General features: G+C 37.1%; 1 protein-coding gene across 2 annotated transcripts in view; it reads right to left on the bottom strand.

Annotated features, from left to right (window-relative positions):
- Nucleotides 1-544: 544 nt before the first annotated feature.
- Nucleotides 545-25,885, bottom strand: part of SLC44A1 (solute carrier family 44 member 1) — a 68,402-nt gene continuing 43,061 nt past the window's right edge. The window contains exons 6-16 of one of the 2 annotated variants that reach the window (XM_041486753.1): nt 23,935-24,104; nt 22,033-22,122; nt 19,822-19,949; nt 18,604-18,790; nt 16,469-16,634; nt 12,002-12,158; nt 11,473-11,556; nt 10,254-10,391; nt 8,312-8,548; nt 6,675-6,755; nt 545-4,497 (exon numbers count right to left, since the gene is read on the bottom strand). In XM_041486753.1, coding sequence (XP_041342687.1) covers nt 4,474-4,497; nt 6,675-6,755; nt 8,312-8,548; nt 10,254-10,391; nt 11,473-11,556; nt 12,002-12,158; nt 16,469-16,634; nt 18,604-18,790; nt 19,822-19,949; nt 22,033-22,122; nt 23,935-24,104 — 1,462 coding nt within the window. In that variant the 3' untranslated portion in view covers nt 545-4,473. Of the gene's footprint in view, nt 4,498-6,464; nt 6,756-8,311; nt 8,549-10,253; nt 10,392-11,472; nt 11,557-12,001; nt 12,159-16,468; nt 16,635-18,603; nt 18,791-19,821; nt 19,950-22,032; nt 22,123-23,934; nt 24,105-25,885 lie in introns of those variants that run through there. The other variant, XM_041486751.1, reaches the window with a different exon arrangement.

The following is a 25,885-nucleotide window of genomic DNA, read 5'->3' as shown; positions in this document are numbered from 1 at the left end:
CATTTTTGCTTTATATCCCCATTATGTGCTGAAAGAGTAAGAGCTAACATCCCCTGCTCCCTCCATGAAAGGGAGCACTGTGGAGCAGGCAAATTGCCTGCTGCAAAAAAAGCCCTTTCAGAAAGAAGTAACCACCCTGAGAAGATGCTGTACAGAAATGCAGGGAGCAAGTCTTGGATTAATTATTGGGTAGGTGGGCCTGTGTACTGGGTTAGGCTGGACGGAGTTAATTTTCTTTTTGGCAACCTGCAAGATGCTGTGTTTTAGATCTGCAACCAAAACAGTGTTGCTAACACAAAGCTTTACCTGCTACTGAGCAGTGCTTGCACAGGGTAAAGGCCTTCTCTATTTTCCTCTCTACGACCCCCGCACTCGTTTGGGGCTGGGCAGAAGGCTGAGAGGGCACACAGCCAGGACAGCTGACCTGAACAGACTGAAGAAATATTCCACACCATATAATGTAACACTCAGCAATCAAACTGGTTCTCAAGCAGCTGCTGCTTGGAGATTGGCTTGGCATTGGTCTGCTGGTAAATGCTCCCCCCCCCCCCCGCCACATTTTGCTTAGTGAACTGCACTTTTATCAATGTTTTTGTCTTTTCACTGCTCTCTCCCATCCTGTTGCAGGGACTGAGCAAGCAACAGAGTAGCAGTGTATGTGACAGCCATAGTCAACCCACCACAACATTTAACTGCATTTTCCACTGTTAGGTCTCCCTTATAGAAAACACTTTTCAAATACAAAAGTCCTTCATTCACTATGCCAATGTAAGGCCACATTTAGAAGCCCATCCTGGCACTGGGAGCTCATTGAAAGCTGAAGATGCAAATCTAAGCTGGCCATCCGATGTGTTAAGCCTAGCTGTGGAGCAGCAGTGAAACTCTAGAAGTGATTGGCTGCACTTCTAATCACAGTGATGGAGTAACACCCGACAAAAAAAAAAAAGAAAAAAGAAAAACTTCAGCTTAGCACATACTCTCCCTCTCATTCAGTACAGGTAATATCCTGAATCATTACCTTGGGAAGGTAAAAGGGAATGTGGTAAGATCAAGGGACAAAGGCGAGCTGAACTCTGCCACTTGCCACTCTTTTACTCAGAGAGCAATATGGAAATGAGACGCAAAAGAACAAAAACAAAAAACTTTTTCTAGGGCCGGAAGAAGCAGTAAAGATATGGTGCTGTTCAACTTCCAAACAGAAAAAATAATGTGGGGAAAAAATTTAACAATTTAAGGATTGGTATGCTTTTTCTGTTTGAAACTTAGCTGGTCAGAGGCTATGATGCAGAAACCAAATGCTGGGAAGCAGTAATCCCAATGATTGTTTCTAAATCCAAATTGTCCAGCCTAAATTTCCAGTCTTTTAGCACTACTCAATTCAATGGACTTTCTGAGAAGATGATTTCTCTGTTTTAGCTGTCTCATCTGCTCCTCCTGCATTGTTATTCTCAGTGCAGCATCACTCTCTACTTAGTCTAGACTGCTTCCCACAAAGCAGACCATACACTGGCTTTAATAACCAACAGTCAAAAGGAGTGTTTAATCCCTCACAGCTGGCAGACCCCAGCATCCCTACTGCCAAAATTTATGTATAGGATTTAAATGCCAAAATGTCCTCCCACTCCACTATCCCCACTAGGGAAGGAAAGCAGTCTAAATTTGTCCTGAAAAGTTGTCTTTTCAGAATTCTGTCTTCTGCTTATCTCTGTGCACAAGACAGAGCTGGAAGAGGGCAGCTTGTAGTTTGGTTGCAAATGAACATCAATGGACATTCAAAACCTTTAAAGGGCCACTGGAAAGCCTGTGTGTGGATGGAATGCCTTTTTGGCAAGACTGGAAAGCTCTGCATGCTGGATATACACTCAAGAATGGTGCACATGTTTTTATTAAGAACTGTGTAATTATATAGGTTTCTCACTTAAACATTACAACTACCCATAGAAAAGTGTTTCCTGTATCTTTTATACACCATGTAAATAAACAAATTTATTTTTAAGACAGGATAAACTGCTATAAAAATGGTGCACAGTCAAGTCATACAAAAATACAAAATTTGTTTCCAATTGCAGTCCTAGTTGCAATTACAGAATACAGTTCCCACTCAGGACATCCAGTGAGTGGAGAACACAAACTTGTGGAACCAGTCATGGCAGAATTTTTTTTATCAAAATGAGCAGAATACAAGGCTTCTTTGATTAAGCACTTCCCATAACCTCCAAACAAGATGAAACTAGATTCTCTGGAAGCAACTGGGTACTTGATAAGTCTTTTAGTCTTGAAAACCAGTTTCTAGGATTCATCTAAGCTAGTTTTTAAATTTGTGTTGTTAAACCTCTCTGATCTACACAAATACTGGTGTTGAGTACCACTGCTATCTTAGACACTGGACTGCAGGAATGTCTCCTCTCCACAAAAGTAAGGCTGCTCCAGTGTTTCTTCTGGGCAAGTCTGACCTCTAACTTGCACAGAGAGGCCTCACCTGTGCTCCAGTTTGAATCCCTAGGCTGAAGCTCTAGTCCAGTCAGCACTTACACAGATGTGTACATTACAATTTCCATACTTAGAGAGCCCTCCTGATGCTAGTAGTTACAGATATGGTTCACTTAAATTAGTAAGTGCTTCCAGGACTGGATAATTCTCTTTGCCTCCCCAACTCCCCAAGCTATCCTTTCTGAATGTATCTTTATTTTTGTACCATTCAAATAGTTTGGGTTCTGTGATATGAAAAGTGTAAATTGTTTTAACTGGCTTATAGGAAAAAAAAAAGTAACAAATTTAAGTTATCAAATGACTTCTGGAAGCAAAAGTGAAATGTTTTACTATTGCCAAAAAGATAAGAGCACTAGTTAGCTAAATGATACTACATAATTATATATATTATAAACCTTCAGCAGCAATTTGGAAGTCTGATAGTCTGAAAGGAAGCACAGTTAACTGCTTACTTACTAAACCTTGATTACACGAGTTGTGCATGTCTTTACCTAGACATACCTCTCTACTCCATCATAAAGCTTCCGTAGAAAGGCTCTTACTCCTTCAAAAGATTTTCTGGAATGGAGTGGTTGAACCATTGAGGCATCATTTTTTGTAGACAGCTTGTATTTAGTGCAATAAGTTTAAAAATTCTGCTCTGAAATATTAACATTACAATAACAAAAATAGTTTTCTTAAAAAAATGTTAACAAAAGGAATATATAGCATAGACAGATCATCAATTCTTAGCAAATACAGTTATGCATTTACCAATTCACTATGCTGAAAAATTGAATATTAGCATTCATATCTGGTGAACTTCCAGACTAAAGAGATATTTATGTATCTAATAATAATTAAAAAAGCATGTTCTCTTGTCATTATTTAATAATTTCAGATAACTATCCTGACAGCTACACTTCCAAAGGAATGTTTCTCTGCCCTTTCTGGCTTTAGCCACCCACTACAGTATTTACAAATATGGATCAAGCAACAGGCAAGGAATGGTCCTTTCTACCTCCCAGAGATCTCTCATTAGATGAAATGAAGCATACAGTACTTTTTTATGTACAGCAGTATAATTCATTTTTCTTCCCATCCTCAGCATCTTTGTATCTAGTCATGAATTAATCATGAGTATGGCTAAGACTGAGCTTTAACAATCTGTTATTTCACTTGCCCGTATGGAGAATCCATACCCTTCACAGGAGCACTGCTGAAGTGTGAAGGAGGCTACTGAACTCAGGGGGAGGATAGAGGGCAATGGGTATGAGGGGTAAAAGTAGGGTAAGCAGGAAGTTAATTGCATATAAAAATTATCTGTCCCCATTTTGTAGGTTCTGTTTAATAGGAGATGCAAGGGCTCCCACACACCTAAATACCTGAGGAGTTGGTTATTGTGATATCTGATACTGGTAAACAGAACTGTGCCCTGCCAGGGCTGTAAAGTAAAATAACTGCTTACAAACACATTTCAACTGAACAAATTTTTGCTGAAATGACCTCTTGAAAAAATAAATTTGAGACTTTTCTTGATTTTAAGGTTTTCTGTACATGTCACTGTCCTGAATTTAATGCAGATTTTAAAGAAATTAAACAAGTAAAACCCTCAGCAGATTAGCAGTGTCATGGGAAATCTGTCTCTAAACCCAGTCATGATTTCAGATTATCTTTACAATGATACTTCCTCCAGATTTCAAAATATCAAGCAGATAAGAAGAATCAACATTTCCATGACCACAACAAATAATTTAAGAAATGGAACAATGATAAAGCTGCTTGTAAAAGCCACCCGTATGAAAAGAGTACATGTTTCACAAAAATAATTGTTAAAAAAAGTTTTAAATCCCTGTTCCTTTTATCTGATTTTGGCTGTTTATATATATATATATATATATATATGTATGTATGTATGTATATATATATATATATGTATGTATGTATATATGTATATATATACTGTTTTGGAATGTCAATGGGTTCCAATATGGCTGGCTAGTTTCAAGATGAACTTGCTCCAGAGGCCTAGAAAACAAAGTCATACAGTACAGTCTTAGACAGATGCCAAAGGACAAGGAGAAATTGAGTCAAAGGGGTCACTGGAAGCCATAAAGAAAGAAGCGTGAAAAGGTGGGGTTTTTTCTTGTGCCCTGATACAAGAACAGAACTTCCTAAAGTGTCTTCTCATCTCTGCTACTAATACCTATTTTAAGTACAACTGCACTTAGGGCATTTCACTTTAAGAAATAATTGTCATATCTAAGAAATATCTGCATTTCAAGGAAATTGAAGCAAACCAGTAAAGACTCTGTAAAAAAAGAGAAAAAAGTAGTATTGATCTAATTTTCAGACATGCAATTTTGGGACTGTGGGCACTACCGTTACACAATAGACTTATGAATGATCCTATTCTAGCTATAACTGAGGCCCTCTACTTTGGGGAAAGGCCTCAGAAATTTAACTGCTGTGTCCCATCATGATCAGGAAGTGAGATCCTAGTATTTCATAATCAAATCAACTGGAGCTGAATGCCCAAAAATGGAAAACCACAAGGCCCAAACAGTTCCAAACAAGACATTCACATGAGCAGCAGAATTGGGAGTAATTCAGCAGGAGACTTCCACTCTGAGCCTCAAGTGCTCAGCATCTTCTCCAGCCATCCTAAGAGGACTTTCAGCCAGCACCAGGCTGAGTCCATAAAAAATTTCCTCTAAGAATAAAACCACCCTTGGTTTGCAAGTACTTGGTTTGCACTTTTAAAAGGGGTGGGGGTGAATAAAGTTTTTTAACATCCAAGCTTCAGGCAGTCAAGTACAAAACTGTTATTAGCAGTTTTATTAGCACTGACAACAGTGTAAGTGGAAAACCACTTAAGGTAAACCAATTCTTTGAAACAGAGTTTAGCATAAAATTTTGAACTGAATTTTTTGTGCATATGACTAGAGAGTTTTCACCCCCAATTCTCAATCATTTTCCCGGCACATTTGCATTTATAGCAATTAGCTCGCTCTGAAAATCCCAATGTTAGTGTCTGCTTGACCAGCTAGAATTACTCCCAGAAGAAAACAGTAAATGAGCATAGAATTAGTTTTTTATATGTATAAACGCAGCATTTAGGCATAAGCAAATCTAGAAACTGATATGCCATAATGAAATAGCAAAACACACAAAGCTACACATCTATCCAGTCTATAGCAGGAACCCATTCCAGCTTAGTCAAAAAATGCTCATGCAACATGGCTTCACATACATTTTGAAAAAATAAATTATTCTGTTAGCATACACTTATTTAGATTCCGTTTGGTTAAAATATGATCCCCATGGTACGGAAATGAATAAGACCCCAAACACTCTGAGAAAGTGATGATGGAAAAATATTCTGTTTCACAAAGTCATAATGTACGATGACAAATCATACCTTACCCAGCCTGGCTCTCTGTTATACGCCCTCTGTTCTCCACCTTCCAAACTTATCCTCCTATCTGTTATCTGTACCATTTATAGTGCTCTTATTCCAGGCTACTCAGACATGCAATGCCTTCCTAACAGGCACACCATAAGTAAAACAGGCTGCAGAAGCATAAATGATGCATTGTTCACTGCCTGTGCATCTGACAGTGTGAGATGGAAAGAGCACACAAGAGACAAGCAACATAAGTAGTTGGCAATAAAACAAACAACTGGGAGAAATGTCATTTGAGCAGGTTGAAAGGAATCACTGTATCCAATTCCTTGGCCCTTGGTGAGGGCTTTGAATACCTGGTCTTACTTTGCAACAATGGATGCACGCAGTAAGTGTTCTTCATTTCAGGTTTTTGCAGTGAATGTAAGATGAGCAAAAATTGTTCATCTCAGGGCTGAGAAGAGCCCAAAGAATCTCAGAGCCATCTTAGTTTTAGACTGTTCAGCAGCTGGGGCTGTCTGCATATACCACATGCACCACTAATCCTAATGAAATGATACTGCATTTGTTTCATATGAGACAGTTCCTTTCATCTTACTTTTACAGGAGATGGTCTCAGCTGTGACAAAAACTCTGCCATCCAGGTGATAGGCAAGCTCACAAACAGAAAAAGCAGAACATCTTGAGTGATACAGAGAACAAAAACTTCTCCTGAAGAAGTGCAGTCAGTAAAGACAAAGAGGGAGAAGAAGTAAAAGTGAAACTCTTGGAGGATCGCCACCTCCTCATCTGCACCTACCATTGGTTTTAGCTCTCTGCCCTCAGCTCCACCTCCCCGGCCAGCTTCTTTCATAGATTTCTTACTATTCTCCACAAACTCCTGAAAAACAGTAATGAAATGACACGTGCTTTCATAGAGCAGACTCCAAAACATTAAATCTCAAGACAGAACTTCAAGATGTGACTACTCAAAATATCTAGCTAATTTGCATCTCTCACTTCTCTTGCTTAGACTTGACCACAAAGTATCGAAAAAGCCTACCAAATAACCGCAAAGGTCTCCCTCACTTAATTCTGGAAGCCAGACAGATGTTTGCCTTTTGTGCTCTTACAACTTTCATATTTACCATGCAATGCTCTCCTTTATGGGGAAAGAAGGTAAAAGGCTGATTAAAAAAAAAAAAAAGTCAAAACCAAACAAAAAAGAAACCTGCACAATAAAAACCCCAAACAAACCAGATTCTCATTTATTGCTTTGTAGCTTGTGCCTAATGTTAGAATGCCATTAAACAAATGGATTTTGACTACTTGGAAGATTTGGCTGATTTCCCTAAATGTCCTCAATTCAACCTCTTACACTTGTCACGAAATCACAATCTCCTTTTCATGCAGATTAGAAAATGTGCTATAAAATTTTAAGCATTTTTTTTTCTCTTAAGGGCAAGAATTCTGCAGGAAATGTCAGTAAACTTTAGCTGCTGGGGTTTTGTGATATTGACTGTTGATGAAAGAAACTCACAATACTTTTACAATATATCAATGCTTTCTTCTGGCAGAACTTGCTGCATTTTACTCTTACTCTGTTAAAAAGCAACTAATCAGCAGCTGATTTATTTATTATATACTCTAAATTCCATAGGGGTTTACAAAAAATTTAGCATTAAATTCTTGGCATGGTTTTTCCATAAAAAAAAAATTGCTAAGAAGTCATGAAGATCTTCCTTTAGCCTACACAAGGCTACATTTTACAGAAACATATTCTACACCTGCCACTTAAAAACACTGTCCAGAAATGTCTGTGCAACAAAAAAATGAGGGGCTTGACAAGCACAATTTTTATATCTTGGTTTCTAGTTATAGTGAGCAGAGAATAACATGGAATAAAAATGGACAAAATGAATCGACCTTGCAAAAGGCCTTGACAAAGCATGTAGGCTCCAGGATAGAACATAAAGCCTAGTATTACTATGTGTGACAGTCAAATTCTGGTTGATGCCTATATGAAAACTCCATTGTGGTCACTACCTATGCATGAGGTAGAAATACTCTGATATTTTTTCTCTTTCATATCCAAAGAGAAGTCCTTCTTGGGAAAGTAAAAAAACCAAGTTTTCTCCCCTTGTTTTGTTTCTTTCTATCACTGTGTAATTTACAAGACATGATATCCAAGAGTATGATTCTGCAAGATCACTGCTCATCCAACAGCTAGCAAATAGAAGCCAATACCATAGGAAGGAAGCCTCATTACTTACTTGATGCTTATCAGTTGACACTGTTTCCTGATCAAGCCATGAACAAGATGGCAAGATAAAAAAAAAAAAAAAAAACAACCAAAAAAACCTCTTATTGAACTCAGCTAGTGCTTTCATTCCATTGTCAAAATACCTATTTTATGGAACTAGATCCTTAAGACTTTGAGAGTAAGGGAAAACTTACCATGAGAACTTTATCCATGTAGAATTCCCTGCCAGGGCTCCCATCATTGTATTTTGTGTCGATGGCAAAACATAAGAAAAGGACATCAACAACCATTTCATAAATGGAAAGGAAGCAGTGAGCAACCAGGAATGCAAAGAGGCAGACAATGATGAGTGGCAGCACCCAGATGGTGTAATCTTGTTGGTAATTCAGCAACATAATGCCGGCCAAACCTGTGCTGCAGACAATCAGGACCTGAAGAAGAAAATGGTAGACAACTCTAATGGCAGAAGCCTTTTGATATGTTTTGTTTGGTTGGTTTGTTTTAAGGCAATATACTTCTTGGTCTGCCAGGGTTAGAACTAGAGGAAACAGATGGTAGGTAACATGATCTTTACCTCCTGGATTCCCCAAGTCCTGAGGATAAATGACATTTAATTCATTTTTCAGCAGGTCCAAGTCAATTGTTACACATCCTTCATCACAAAGAATATTTTTCAGAGAAAATTACATTTATATTCTGCTGTCATCATTCTAATGTTATACAATAGTCCTGTAAAAAATATCTTAATCCTGTCAATTACATAAACCCCACAACCAGATGCCATGCATCAACTAACACACAGTTGGATTTTTTTTATTTGGGGTGGAGGCAGAAGTTAGGTATTAGGAGAACGGTTTTTTATTTTGCTAGTGGAAACAACTTCCAAGCTTGTTTAATATCCATTTCTTCTCCATACAGGAGAAAGTAGATCAGAATTCTCATGAGGCACTTCATGTAACAGTCTCTACAGAACTACAGTATGTGTGAGGCCGTAACAGATATTCCACTGGGTACCAGTCTGGTTTTGGCAAAACCAAAAAGACTAAACTGGGTTGCCAATTAACTTTTTGAATATTTCTGAATGTATTATTATGAATAGCAACTAAACACAATCATAAATTTCGTCAGCTTTTACGAAAACATCATATTGAAGTGGTAGAGGAGATACTGATAGTGTAGCATTATTTTAGCTGATACTGATTTTTATGTGCACAGTTCATTTGAACATTTCTGTCATCTGAACATTTTTCTAATAATCTGAGATGTCTTTTCAGGGGGTGTTTCCTAACACTTTTCAGATTCCTCAGTAAAATTTTGTTATGTAATTTCAGGTTCTCCAAAACACCTATATCTCCCTTATGTGTTTATTCCTTCTCACATTTTACTCACTTAATTACTGGATACAAGGTTCAGCCCACTGAACTTCTGATTTAAAAGAAGTAGAGGAATGCAGTAAGGAATACAGATCAGTCCAACCAGTGTCCAGATACTTAGGCACAGGTGATTTAAGTAATGTGGTATTAATTGTTTCAGTAAATTATGGCACTTCAAAGGATAGAAATAATTCACTGGATTACATTTCCATACAGTATATCTCCATTAGCTGGAAACCCAAAAGGCTGACTGATTGCAGAAATTATTCTGCTCTCCTTTTAATTCTGAGAGTAGAACTAAGTTGCTTAAACTGGCAGTTCCTCATAGCAGGCTTCCGTACTCTTTCAGTCTGATTTTGTCATAAAAGGTGATCAGTAATGTGTCAAATTTTCAGCATAAACCTAGAGAGTCCACACTAAACAGAATTTAAAAGAAAAGCTTCCTTTCCTTACAATTCTGTGTCTTAACTACAAAATCAAAACCTTAGACTTTCTAATCACTTTTCTCTTGACTCCCTAAAAAAATGCAAAAAGTGTCATAAACTTCAGCTACTCCTTTCTAGTCACTTTTACCAAATTTAAGTGGATAATTTGTTTATGCTCCCTATACTGGATGGTCACTTCGTAACATGATGCAGCTAGATGCGATAAAGTGCACACTAAGAAACAGGGTTTTTAAGACATTTTGAATTAGGGTTCAAGCTATTGCTAAAGAACAATTGCTTCTACATAGGTCTGTAACAGCTGTATGCAGCAGACATACCTTTCCTAGAAACAGCATAAAATCCCCAACTGTGTTTATGGCAGCCACTCGCAAAGCATTTTCCACTAGGATAACAAAGGCATCCTTTGCTGAGGTGCAGAAATTGGTACTGTTGATAGCTGTGGCTGTATACGCATTCTGAGGAAAGGAGATTGAAGATTTATTCATAGAATGATGAGGTATTTCAGATGGAGGGTGGGGAAGGTGCGAAAGAAGATACAGCTTTGAGTAAGACACATTCATCGTATGATTTTAATGAACAAAAATTCCCTTGAGAGTTGTTGAATCAAGCAATATGAACCAGCTGACAGAAGATTATATGAGCTAAAGAATTACTATTCTTCTCCTCTCTTGCTCATAATTTATGCATTAACAAGTTTGTTCAAAAAAAACTCATTAAACAGAATTTGCCATTTCGCTGCAGGAAGAGGTGAACAGTAGCATAGCTACAGAAATTAAATAGCTCAAAAAAACCAATCTGGAAATATAAAAGAATCTGAGTGTCATACAAGACAACCAAGATAATTTCTAAATACTTAACTAGGCAGCATTCAAGGTTAGTGAGGACAGTTTTCAAGGATTACACTGAAGTGTTTAAAATGTTCTCTTACAGTTTTATTTTCTACATTTCCACAAGTAAAAAAAAATTAACAAGAGTGAAAGAGAAATTATGTACAAGATATTTATGTATCTGATATTTGTTTATGTGATATTTATGGCCCCTAAACCAAATTATACAAGGGGTCTTTTACAAGGACCAGCTAGTGTGTTACACTTTGCAACTCTTTTTCTCCATTGTAGGTGATGATGATGACAATTTGATATTTTGTATAGTTTTTACACTGTGAGAATCTTAAATATTACACATAGAAAAGCTTAATTCTCTTTTCATGACAAAAGTATTTTGAAACTCAGATGTAGTTTGACTGAGTAGGCCTAAGGGGGAATGTCTCCAGTAAACCACTAATCAAATTGTTATAAAGTTGAGAAACCATGTTCACAAAGATGAATATGGGCTATTTTTTAGTTCTTGTTTATATTCCAAAGATCAGTGTAGTGATTTGCAGTGTAATTTCAGTAATGGAGACAAGAATGAAGTACTGTCATTCAAGTTCAGTTCCAAAGTACAAATACATTATGTGTCGTCATCAGATTGCACTCTGGGAATATATATACTAATATAAGCCCTTTCATAAAACTTAAGTATGGAAGATCTTACCTGATTTAAATATGTCAGGCACTTTTCTAGACACCAAAGGCAGCAAATGCAGGCTTTAAGCATACAGCGAGCACAAGCATTTTCCTAGAAAAACACAGAATGTGGGAAAACATAGATAAAGAGTTTTTATGGAAACAATATTCCCTTGTGCCTCAGTAACTGATATTCAGCCTTGCTAACTTAAGCAATCTGTATCAGTTCCATGGTCCTGCAAAGTCTAAATATTCAGAGAGTAATAGGATGGTTTGGGTTGGAAGGAGATCCCAACACCATAGGCAGGGGCACCTTTCACTAGACCAAGTTGCTCAAAACCTCATCCAGCATGACCAGAACATTTCCAGGGATGGGATAGCCACAACTTCTCTGGGTAACCTCTTCTAGTGCCTCACCACCACCCTCACAGTGAAGAATTTCTTGTTACCCCGATCTATTTCAAAACAAGACTTCCATCCTCCCACATTGACTAAATAAACAGGTAAACATATCAGGCCTTGAGTTTCGATAAGAAAATGGAATCTATTTATCTTACCTTTCCTTTGAGTTGTGTGTGAATATACATAAGAATCATTCGTGGTATCTTCACTAGTGTGATAATGAAAGACCCCTTTGCTACTGTTCCTAGGTGGTAACAAACAAGGCGATTAACAGATGCCAGAATAGGAGTAAATGGCAGATTTCTTTTCTCCCTGTCAAAAAGAGGAAAAAAAAAATGAAGTAGAATGATCAGTATTTAAGTGGTAAGAAGTGCTATAAATTCTGAATAAAATAAGGCACAAAAGGAATATATTATCCTCATACTAGCTTTTAGGATATATTGCTTACTCCACCCTGACAATCTATGTAACTCACAAATTTGTCTCTAGTGCAGGACTAGGATTAGGAATTGGTATGTCATACTATTGGGGACTGCAAAGTTATTGTTTATGGCTTAAGCATTTTTATGAAGGACTTTTGCCTATTATAGCAAAACTTTAAAACAAAAGCTGCATGGAAGACCACCAACCCTGAATGAGCCTCCTGACTGAGGCCCTGGACTGCAAGTTGATGGGAGATAAAGAGGAAGTGACTCAGTTCTTGGCTGGGAAAAAAAAAATACCTTCACAGGAGGGTTAAGCTTCACACCTTTGGGGTGGAGACCACAGCCCCAGGGCTATCAGCTGCCAGACTTGCACAGACGCTCACACCAAAGGATGGGGGTGGGAAGGAGAGGTTTTGGGCGTGTGGTGAAAAAGCCTCTGGTAAGAGGTAGTGAATGCCAATACTCTGCTGGGCAAACCTGCCCAGCTGCAGTCACCTCTTCACCTGGGAAAGCCACATCTGCAGGATATCCACGTGAATGACAGCAGAGGGGGTGTCATGGCCCATCAAAATTCCCCCCACAAGGGGCCCCCAAATCTTGCACTGGAACACTGCAACATGATGTAACAGATCCACAGTGTTGCAAGGGTCAGTGTCAAACTTGCCCTCTAGGCATTCCTACCTAGCCCAAATGTATATGAATCCATTTGATTCTTTACTTTTTGGGGCATGGAGGACCCTCACCACCAAGAAGACCAGATGGAGGGAAGCAACGATATGTCATTTGGACCCTTGGAAGGATGGTATGGGTCTACCTAACCCTCTCCATGTTCCCCTGCCTGCTCTTTTTCTACATCTTTTTTTCTTTTCTCTTACTTTCCCTTTCCCTCTTTTACTATTAAATAAAATATATGAACCTTTTTTTTTTTTTTTTTTTTTGGCACGCACATCTAATAAAGTTTTAATCAAGTTTTGGAGTATATTTCAAACCTTTCTGTGTTTGATCCATTTTATTCACAAATACTTAGTTTTCTTTGCTCTTCTGTGTTTAAATTACTCTGTAACACATGAGTAGTATGGTGGTGCGTCCCCGCTTTGTCCCTTCCCATCTTGGACTGCGTTATGATCTCAGAAATGCTTGTTAGGCCCCTGTCTTGATGAAGAGTACCTGGGCTCAGCTCCTTGAACTTATCGGAAACACAGTCTGCTCACAGCTTGTCTATCAAGCTCCTGTTTTTAAAGGAACAGCCTTGTAAACTTATTTTTTGTGCCCAACTATCAACCTAGGTAGAACAACATTTCTATTATTGAACCTTCAAAGAAAGTTACACACCTGAATTGTGGACAGGATGGAAAATTACTATGACTAAAGCCAATTCTCTTGCAACCCCATAAACTCCTGGACCACAGTGGGCTATGACCAGCACCTCCTTCTGAGTGGGACCTCTCTGAGCCACTGAACACTCAAGTGTGTGATACTCAGAGGACCACCATCAAATGCTGCTGACAGAGCCTGGGCTGACACACCACTTCTCAAGCCTCAATCCTTTGCCTGTTGAGAAGGTGCAGAGGCATCTGACCTGAGCACTTCACTGAACTTGAGAGGAATTCCTCTGGGTCTATACCTTGTACCTACACGTGTGAGTATGAATGTGCTACGGCAAATGTACTGTGAACGTTAGATTGGTAATTAAATCAGGTCTAAGTCACTGAGTTCCTGTTGTGCTCTTAGTAAATTCTATAGACTCTTTTGTTAAATTCATTAAATTACGCTATTGATTAAGTAATACTAAGTTTAAGTGCTGTTTAACTCTTTAGGCCTAAACTGTTCCTGAAGTCTGGGGCTAATAGTGGCAAGAGGGCCCACTCTTAACCTTGTGATTCAATGAGAGGGTGTCCCTCATTCCTTTTTATCCTTTCTCATCCTTAGCTTTTTCCATCCCCAGCTTTCACATAAATAATTTCAGGTTTAGTCTTAGATTAACTGATTTTAGTCAGTTTTTAGTCAACTTTTCCTTTTCAATGTGTGCTTTAATCATCTACTAAGTAGTAAAGTGAATCTTGTCAATGAACTCCGTCACACTTTAACTTTTATATTAAACAGCTTTTGCCAATACCTTGGCCAGTGATTCTCTGAGCAACCGGAAACACTCATTGGTGACAGGTAGACTTACTAGCAGTTGGCTGCATTACCACTATTAACAACTGGCAATTCCCTTGAAGCTGCATCAGATGGTGTGCAATTCAAAACCTTCCAAAACAGTAAGAAACTGTGCTAATACTTTTTTTAGTTAGACTACTGATAAACTTGCCTTCTCCTCTCTTGTTCTTTTGGAGATCTTTGTGTAGTCTTTGGAGAGGATATTACTAATTGATGGGGTAAACTCTGCTCAGATTTTTCGCACTTCTGATTTAGCTGTTATATCCTCAAAGTACCAAGGGCTGAGCCTTAAAACAAGTCATTTAATGCAATGTAGCTATAATATTTTTAATTTATCAGATAAATACTCACATTCACGGTTTCAAGCCATTTTTCTTTTCTACCGAGAAACTCATTATACATCTCTCTCAAAGAATAGTACTAATTAAACATTTAAAGAACGGCTCTTCTTCTTTATTGGAAATAAGAGCATGATAATAAGCATATTAAGAAACATGTGATAACATTCAAAAAATAAAGGATCTCTCCAGCTTGGAAGAGATGAGAATTTTACTCAGAAAGGATAACAAAAGTATATTCTTCATTCCACGAAACTAATATCTGCATAATGTAATCCTGAGATGTTAATGATTAAAGTAGGTTTACCCTGTATTGTATTCCAATTAGCTTTTAGGGGAAGACAAATTTTACTCCGTGTTAGGCACAATCACATAAATTGCTTGAGTCTTACTTATGCCCAGGCAACCCAAACACTTCCTTATTTTCAGGGCAAAGTCTGTAATGCAAAACACTTTGAGGCCTGTTATTGCCTGAGTTGAAATGAATCCATCTGGCTAAAGTGAATGAGCAGTGAACACATATAAAACATTTCTCCACGGATAACCTCATCTCATTTGATTTGGAAAGTTGTTCATATGCAAAATAATGGGTAAGTGCAAATTAATGCCTTTTCTTTTTTTACAAGTAACTTTTCAAATTATGGTTGTACCTTAAAACACAAAAAGAAGATAAGTAGAGAGAAATGAGTATTTACTAACTTAAAATAAAATTCCTGTTATGCAATTATAGGGTTTGGATGAAATAAAAATCATTCACCATCATGTGACAGGAAATACATAAACATACAGATGAAGCATACATATTGCTAAGCAATCTATTTCAGTGCAGTTATTCACTTTCCTCTGTATTTTCCTCATTCTGTACTCAATCTAGTTTAATTATTCACAATATTACATCCCTGTAACATCTTGTAATAACTTCATAGATGTATTTAATTGATATACTGGAGAACTTCATCATTAATAAAATAACAAAATTTCTGACGGCACAATAAACTGATTCCTTGCTTTTGATATTATTTTAAAGAGTAAGGCAGAAAAGGAGTCAAATGTAGCTCAGGTAACAGCCTCAATTAAAAAGACAAAGCAATTAAACATTTGTGATCTGAATCATGCACTTGAAAAATATCTGCATACATTATTCAAAAAACTGATACACAATTTAGTTCACAAGTACAGCAATAAAATATGAAGCTTTAAAATTTTACATGAATGTTTATTTTTATATGATCTTGTCTGGATTTATATGTGAATACTTAAGATCTTATTAGATTAATCAATCCTGTGAAGGAAAGATTAATGAAGATTAGTGAAGCGCTGTAAATAATTTAAAGGGCACTGTTTTGCAATTAAAATAATAATCAATTGCTTTCATTATTTTTTTAACCTCTATAGATCTTACCAGCATTAATTATTTAGCAAAACAGATGACCTTCCAGACTCATCATACTTTGTAAACAACCATCCATGCCTGTAGAATATGCACAGGTTACAAGGCAAATAGTACTTCAAGTCTTATATGTCAAGAATACCCTCTATAAATGGCAAGACAGATAGTTCAGGACTTTACATGATTTAAAAAGGGCCAAGGCAATTTAACTGTTTCCTGGCTTATTCTCTCCAGAAACCCTGTTGCTCATTAGTTCTGCTAAATCAATGTGTAGGCTACTCATGATAGAGCTATCTAGGTTATCCTTACCTTGTAAAATAGTATGTTACAACAGCCCCTGCTACTGTCATCTGCTGACAGGCTAGGATAAACTCGCTGATCCAGATGAGTCCCACTGCATGGTACCACCACATGTATTTCAAAGGACCTGCCATCCGGAATTCAACAAATCCTTCTTCATTTGGGACTGGACTACCTAGAAATGAATGAGGGCAAAAAAGAAAACAATGCTTACGTGAACTCATGATGAAGGAAGCATATGGTATTAGCAGCTCATAACCAGTTACAGCAGAAACCCCTCTAGTTTCTACTCAGTTTAAAATGCTGTATTTAGGAAGATTGTTCTTAACAAAGATAGAGCTTTTGAGACAAAAAATATAATGATATTTGAAAAAAACACTAAAAAAATTTCCACAACTAACCACCATCTCATAGCAAAAATTCATATAGTTAAACATAATGGAAGCCTACTTCAGTCATTCCTAATTTGAGTTTGCTGCCTTACCAGTATTTTTCATGCAGCAGGAATCAGTATCAGCTCCTTACATCTAGATGTCAACATTAGCAACCACTTTTGTTTTCCCTATGGTAAGCTTTTGTAGCTTTAAAGCTAGTAACAGACATATGGAGCAGCCTTAGAAATTCTAAATATATGATTTCATATATTCAAAAATTCATTGACTCTTTGTCTAATATGAATAGAAATATCATGTACAGAGACTGACAGCATGTCAGAACACTCCTAAGATAAGCTCTATTTCAATGTGTTAACGCACAGTGAGATGTTTCATCTTATATAACATTTACATGAACAGCTGATGAGATTCAGAAAAGCACTGCAAGGAACTTTGTGTGTATAAAGAGCTTACATTGAAAACCATTGTTTTGACTTAGCACTGACAGCACCTTACCTGCATTCTTAGTTATGTTTTCATACTTACATATAAAATGAATATTTTCTTGTCAATAAGTTAACTATTGAAATAATTCTGGTTTCGGTGAACAAGGATTTGGCCTTGTTTGCACAAACAGTTGTTTAACTGATAATAGTGATGATACTGAGCACATATAAGCTAAAAAGATAAACTGGTTTTTGCAGAATCAAGGCGGGTTGAAGGGTTCTATCAGTTAACTATAATATCAGAAGACTACATTCTGCTACAAATTTAGTGCTTGTGCAGTCAGTGGTCTGACTGAAAATGAAGCACAGGGCTGAGTCTTTCAGTGGTGACCATTTTCTGCATATAGCACAGCATGCAATGAAAACTAAAAATTCCATCAGTAATGAGAACAGGAACACATGAATTCTATTGCCTCCAACCCTTGCTAAGAACTCAGGATATGAAAAATATTTATCTTGTATTACTGTGAAATAGCCTTGCGACTTGAAACATTGCTACTTTTGGGTCAGTAGCAAAAAACACATTTCAAAATTTTAAGACATTTAATAATGAATGACAGTCTCTGTTGCCTACAACGTACTGCAAAAAACCAGACTTTTAAAAAAGCATCTGCTGTGGTGTTTTTTTTGCTGACATAACTAAGATTTGAACCTATGGGATTGAATAATTCTAGAAGCTCTTTTCAGACCTCAAATACAAACAAAGCTTTCGCCTATGTACTGAAGAGCAGGCAGGAATTAGCAGTACATTGGCTGCTCTCAGAATACAGTGTACAAGCAACAAAAAAATCTCCCTAATAATTCTGGAATAATACTGGGCACCTAAATTATAAAAACTGAAAACTAAAATCACAATATTTACATTGTGGGAGACAGTAACTGTGTGCAATGGCCCTTCTCTTACTGTGTACTCTTCTGTGTGAGTACTATCTACAATACTTGGTGACTCCAAGTTTATGCTGTCTTTAACTTGTGTGTATAAAATTAGAGGTAATTATTTGAAAAACTGCTATAGCAGTTTTATTATTAGAGCCTCATGATTTGCAGCAAGCCAACTTGCATCAAATCAAAAAGCCAGCCTAACACACAAAGTACCATGCTGGGAATGAAGACTCAAATGCACAATAACCTGAAGTCAGGGAAGCAGACAGGAATAGAAGCACAACAAGTGGGTTTTTTTCTTTGAGATTTCCACAGGCTTTTTAGTCAATTCTGCTAGAAATCATACAAAAATGAAGATTATTTAAAGTAAGTGACTGCTTACCTGTAGTACCAAGAAAAAGCAGGACTGTGATCCAGTATGTCCAGAAGAGGATAAGCACAAAGAATGTCCAAAATGGCTGGAAGACTAACAGCGGCAGGTGAATGAAGACCTTGCCAGCCACGTGGAACAGGGCAATGGTGAGAGCTACTCTTTTGCGCATAATTAACATGATCAAGAACAAGATAACCTAGAGGGGGAAGTTTCCAAATCACATTTTAGAGTACTTAAACAGTATCAAGATAATCTTTTGCACAGCTAGGATATTCAAACACACTAAATTAACACACACTCTATCTATAAAATGACAAGATCAAAATGTAAAACCTCTATCAGCTTCTTCTGGTGATAAATTATTTTCCAAATTATACTTCTGGGGAATTCCATTCTCATAATTATGTATTTGGAATCATCACCAGCCTTAAGCTGATGAGATGAGACCAGGTTCTATCCTCAATTACGTTTTATAAAGCAGTGAAATCAGCCAGTTTTAGCCTTTAATTACCTTTAAGAAAGGTCATTTAAAATTTATATCTGACCCTGGCATGGTGGCCTTATTGGATATACATATATATGTGCAAAATAACATAGGGAGTAAGAATCTAGGAGAGGGAGTGGAGAGGAACTTTTGGATTAGGATGTGAAGCAACAAGAACAGAAGAGGGAGTCTACAATTCCTTTGAAGTTAGTCAAACATTGTCAGTTTCTGGTAGTAAATTCAGTGACTCTGAAATTAACAGCAAAGCCCAAAGAAGATAATTTGGTTCAAATGATGTCAGTATTTCAGTTCAAAATTATTTAAGAATAACTTCTTTCAGAAGTAGGCTAAGGACTTTTAAATACACTGAAATGACTAAGTACCTCTGAACTCAGAACCTAAGAAAAATCTCTGGATTGGCAGTCCAATATCGTACCTATTCTTGGAAGTCCCTGTGGACATTTTACAGTAGATGAAAGTAGCTGCAGGCTTAGAAAGTCTCTCCTGACTCAAAATCAGATAATAGTTCCTAGAAAGTCTCCCCTGATTCATAATCAGGTGTTAGAGAACAATTCCTAAAAGTTAAAAAAAATAACATAATGAAAGAAAATCACTTCAACAGAAATTATGGCAGAAATAAACTGTTCCAAAATGTGTGCAATTCAACACTTTCACCTGAATAAAAAATGGAGACCAACAGGAGGACAAGAACAAAAAATAATACAATAATTAGCAAAGCATACCGTGAAGACTGTAGCTGCAATGGCATAGATCAAGAGAGCCTGAAGATTGTCTTTGGCTATTTGGGTCTCAAGAGCACCAGCAGATATTCGTTGTTTAGCATAGAGCCACCACAGAACTCCTGTACCACCTATGTTTTAGTGAGAAAACAAAAAGGATAAATAAATGAATCTTCTGTGTGATACATACTACCTAGTCCCAGAGGAATAAAACAGTTCTTTCCTTTTAAGTCTAGTCTGGTACTGAATACTCAAGAGCACTGATGCTCAACCCAAGAGGAACTTGAGAAGAGGGAGAAGTACTCCTCTGTTGCCCTCTTCTCCAGTGAATATACTCTTTTCACAGTCTCACCATACGATGACCTCTTCAGAGACTTGCAAACTCTGTGTTTTAGGGTAAACTGCATTGAAGGACTACTTCATGGAAAGCCCTAACAGCACAGCTCCCACTAGACAGGTAATAAAAGAACAAAAGGAAGAATAAAGAGTTCTGTGGTAGGTTGTATATATGAATTTATGGCTGTGTACAATAATGCAGGGAATAAGAATTTAGGAGGGGAAACAGAGATGGACGTTTGGATTAGGATGTGAAATAACAACAAAACAAGGAGTCTACTGTTCCTGGGAACACTAATCAAAACAACAAGCATCAACCTGATGCTGGAAACGGCACCTTAATGATATGTAGCTAAATTTGCTTCAGACAGTATCTTGGACACCAGAAAAAAACATTAGTAAAAGGCACAGTAGGCAAATACAATGTGAGGTTCTATCTCCTCACCCCTGTTACATTAATCCTAGCCTTATGGCCAGAAAAACATTCTCCTATTCTAGCTGCCCTTCCAAGGTAGAACTTTTCTTAATCACGGATCTCCAGCCCCTCAGGGAGATAACCTCTCCTCTCTGCTACATTTCTTTTCTCTTTTAATTGTCTTCTCTGTTCTGCTGGTATCTCTGAATCAAATACATAAGCTAAGTAGGGAGGTTGGACCACATGAGCCTCTGTGGTCCCCTCCAATCTTACCCATTCTGTGATTCTGTGATTGCATGTTTTTGCTGAACATACTCTGTTCAGGTGTAAAATGAAGAATGCTCTTTTGACACCTCCTAAACAAACAGTCAAGACAGAATAAGCAGTATGTGTCATAAAAGACAGGGTTTTATTCATCCATTATTATAATGGATAAAATTTTTTAGAACATAGTAATAGATGCCAGTAAGATAAGTTATTCTACTATTTCACTCAACATGGTTGCTCAGCTTCTAAAGAGAATATAAATGAAAAAAAAATCCGTATTTTTCCTTTTCCCTGGTATAGATTGTGAGGCCATTAATCAGAAAACCAAAGTGATCCTGAAAAAATATAGATAGTCTGCTGATTTTTTCCATCCATTGCAGTCATGAATTGCAAGAATTAAATCACTAGAGCTTCCTAATGTGATTATTCTATTTTTTTCTTTCCGTGCAGTCATCTGCCCAGACATTTTGGCTCAGCTACTTGGTAATAAGTGTAGAATAATTTTGTTTTATGAATTTAAAAGCTAATGTGATAAAATAAGGCTATTTTCACACAAGCTGCGTCATTTTGGAAGAGACAACCTTTGGTCATTTCCAAGAGAGCAGGCCTGGTGGCATTTCACATATGATCTAGGTCATACAGAAATACAGGGATTTAATTAGAATTTCTAGACAAGAACCTTTACTTCCTCACTTCAAGAACAGGTCTTAAAAAGCTACTCAAAGAACTTAAGGGCTGATGAACATGTGTGAGTTGTAAATATATTCAGCTGCGTAAGCAATAGTTGCTCTTAGATTTCTTCATGCGCCAGCCGCAGTGTGGGAGTACCACCACACACACCCAGGCTTAGCTACCTTGCTGACCTGTTTGGAAGGCAGATTAAGAAGTAGGCAACATTTAGGGTTGTGCTACAAGTGCTGTGAGGAATCTCCTGCACTGACACCTGTGGGCTCTAGTGAGCTAGGCTGACATGAGGACTGCCAAGCAGGCTGTGCAAATATTCAAGGAGCAATATACTCTCTGAGAGAGATCTGCAATTACTAAGGTGGCATTTTTGATGTGCACCTTGAAAAGAATTAAAAAAAAAAGGTTGAAGGGAAATGCATGATCCAAGATGTGTGTGGGATGTAGCTGGGCTGAGGACATGGAACACAAGAATTAGAACTGCACACTAAAACCGGGAGAACAAGACTTACCAAGTGATCCCAGAATGACAAGAATTGTTAAAATCCAGACAAGTACTCTTGAAATGTACCTTATTATAACCATCAAAATCATGGACAACACTGCAAAAGAAGACAAATAAAATAAGCAGACTAATTACTTCAAGTAGATATAGCCTTCCTAATTTTCCCACTGTACTAAGATAACTGCCTTCCAATAGAATTTTTACAGACAGATTTCTTTTTTGAGGCTTACAAACTCACTGAATAGATAGTTAAGAAAATTAGGCATCTCTACGATTTCTGCTTTGATAATGTTGATTAAAACAAGGAAAGCATAAATATATTTACACAATACATCAAACACAAGACATAATGCATGCATACAGACAGAGATGTACTTAGACAATGACCAAACAGACAGCAAGACATGGCAGTACTTTGAGTCTGGTAACATGAGCACACCTCCTGAGGACCAGAGCAGAGTCTGTCCTCAAATACACATGTCAAAAACCAGTCCAGTTAATATGATATCTATGTATTCCAAACTGTCATGCCAGTCATAAGTAAAAAGCTACTATAAAGCAGCTAAGGCTAAGTGAGTGGTGTGTACAAGTACATACTCATATTTTAACATATACACATTTGTGTTCAGCAGTTACGTGCAAACCACTGGAACCTGGCTTTTTGAATCACAGTCTAACCCACTGTTTTAAAACAAATAATTTATGTTTAACTATGAAATTACAAAAACTATTTTTAAAATTAACTATATGTACATTCTGTACTAACTTCTGACTGTAACTGAACAGTAGCACTGTGAATCAGCCACTAGCTTTCAGATTTCAAACAGTTTTCTACCATTATTACCAAATACTGAAGCTGTCAAGCTGTAAAAATAAACAGCTTTCAAGCTACGGTTAAAAAAATACACAGTCCTTTGTGTGTGTGTAGAGGGGGTTAATGGTGTTTAGCATCCTCTTCTTATTCCTTTCCTTTTCCCTTCCTTCTCCCCTGCCCTTTTTTTAAAACCACAAAAGCAAACTGAAAACAAAGGACCCCTATATCTGATACAGATTTGCAGTGCTTCTTTCTAAATAATACACTGCTTATATGCATAGCTAATATCATGATCCTCCCATTTTAGGATTTCAGATTTTATACTTTGTATGAGTAAAATAGACTAACTAGGAAAGCAGTTTATGTCAGTGGGCAATGTTCCACCTCAAACCAGATGACGTTGTTAAAACAGCTCTTCAGTGCAGTGCAAAGTGTCACTTAATAGGCTAAAGGCATCTTACATCTATAGAAACAACTCAGCACCTCTGTACTGTTGGGAATTTCCAGCTCTTCAGAAAAGGCTGAGATTTTCAAAGACCTGAAGCTTTTAATTTTGAAGGAAGGGGAAGAAGGAGGTAACATACAATGCAACAAATGGGCACCTAATTTTCCTGTTTTCACTCTTTAAAGTTCTCATATTTTTGTGCAAGTATGTAAAATGAAACAAATCCCCTACATCCAACCAGAATGTGGTACTTTAGATTTCTCAGCCTGTTCTTTTTATTTGGAAAGGGTTTATTTGGACTTGAGTTGGTAGAAGACGACTACTACAAATGGGAAAGGGGAATACTATAAAAAAAATTAAGAAAAAATGGATGCTCTCTTAACTATATCAAAACTAACATTGGCTAATTGACAGCCATTCATCCTCTAGCTCATAATCAGTGTAAGAGAAACAAAACCAGGAATGCATATGTATATTACTTATGAATAAGTTACCCAGGTCTCAAATAAAATTTTAAAAAAGCATTCTGAATAATTTTCTAAGGGATTATTGCTATTATACAGGTTTTTACTCATTTTGTGGTTAGAGTGTGTTAACAACCTCCTAATGGAGTACACTAAGAAATAGCTAGTAATGAGAAAAACAATTACCTAGTGATAACAAGCAAAGTCCCATTATAATCTCTTTGCTGGTCATAACTCCACTAATCAGCCTGTGTAAGACACTACTGTCACTGACAAAGGTGATCAGGGCCTCTGCAAACTTGGCATAGCAGGAAATGTTCACAGGAGCACAGCGATGGAAGAATGGAATAGGTGCACTGGTGACACAAGAAAAAAAAATCAGAAAAAAAAATTACTCCTACTTAATATAAATGCCACATCAACACACAAATGAAAGGTGAATAGATGCAATCATTCTATCCTTATAACATCATAACCAGAAACCATGTGTTGAATGCACAAGTGCTGCTGAAATGAGGATGATCATAATGAAAAGTGATGCAGTTCTTACAAATAACCCTGTGAGGCAGGAGTGTACATTCCAATAGGATATTATTACCCTCCCACCCTTAAATGACAAGGCACAGAAAGAATACATTCCTATTTCCACTTAAATGTCTTTCAAGCGTCAGGTGGTGAACCAGCAGCTGAAACAATGCCTTTCACTCATTTTAGAATGGAATACTGGTCCATATTTGCAGCAAAAGAAATTGCAGAATAACAATACTCTTCTTGAGAGTATATATTTTGTAAAGGACATCAGCATTCACAACTGCTGTCAAGCAAAATGAATGTATTTATTCCTAGTCTTTCCCCATACTAAGCTTGTTCTTGTATTGAATATTACAATCACAGTGTTTATATTAATTAACTTTGTTAAAACGATGCAAAACATCAAGCCTCTATTGCATGATGCAAAACAGGATGCCTCTATTGCTTTGACCATTTTGGAAAGGCCCTCACAAAAATCTATAGAGACTAACATTCTGCATTAAACTTTGCAGAATGCTCTGAAAAACCTGGTATCAAGAGAAAGATACAAGACAGCAAAAACTTTCCTTTGAAAGTGGGTAATTTTTAATTTTTTTTTTCCCATTTAGTAGCAGTCTGCGTTGGTCATAAACTATGTCAGATCTCAAAGTGGCCTATTACATCATTTGATCAATTCCCAATTACATTTCAGACATGAATTACATGTTCCTTCCTGTAACTGGATCCAATTAAAAAAAAAAAAAGTCTTTTCTATTGTTTCACCTGCCCAATCTTCCTTTCTTGAAAGATTTCAGGGGACTATGCCAGCAATAAACATAATCTTCAGCAGTTTTCCCATTTCAGCAATGATCTATAAATCAACCATTTTCTGTCCTCAATAAATATTTTTAAGGCCATGTCTTTCTAAAATTCTAACCACCACTTTAAACACGTAGTGAATAAACCAGCTGCCTTAGGCACATATTTCCCATCCACTGTTTTTCTGAGGAAAAAGGATGACATGCTGAAAATCATTAAAGTGTAACTATTCTGTAAAGAAATTGGGAGAAATTATGATCACCTGCCATTTCTAGGTAATTAATTAGTAGATTCTAGGTTTTTGTTTCAAGTCACGAATGATTGCAAATTTTATTGTTTAGGATTACTGTGATGAGTAGGTAAATGCATCTGGAGATGCTCATGTTGATGGTCTACTTTGGGGTTGGAATGAATACAGTAGTTAGGCACAACAAAGTAATTGTGCATTAGTCACAGCTGTTAAAAAACAGGCCCATAATGATGGCTGCCCTACTTAAAAGGCAGCCCATGTATCCTCTTAGCTTCTTAAAACATAACCTATTTTAGAATACGGCTGTTCATTATATGCCGTATTACTGAAAAAGACTGACATTTGAGAGGTTTATTTAATTGTTAACTGCTACAACTTTACAGAAAGCCTAGAGCATTTGTAAATTGTCACTACCAGCAACAAAGCCCAAATTTTGAGGTGGGAGAGGTAAAAGAATGTTATTCCTGCATGCATATACAAAAATATTCACTTTGAAAAGGGAACTAATGATGCAAAAAGGAACTCTGATGAAAATCCCAATGAAAAAAACCATGCTTT

This window comes from Pyrgilauda ruficollis, unplaced genomic scaffold (genome assembly GCF_017590135.1).
Source record: "Pyrgilauda ruficollis isolate IOZ18807 unplaced genomic scaffold, ASM1759013v1 scaffold78, whole genome shotgun sequence".
NCBI lineage: Eukaryota > Metazoa > Chordata > Aves > Passeriformes > Passeridae > Pyrgilauda > Pyrgilauda ruficollis.
Note: the sequence above shows the minus strand (reverse complement) of the source record. Positions and strands in the feature narration are given on the sequence as shown.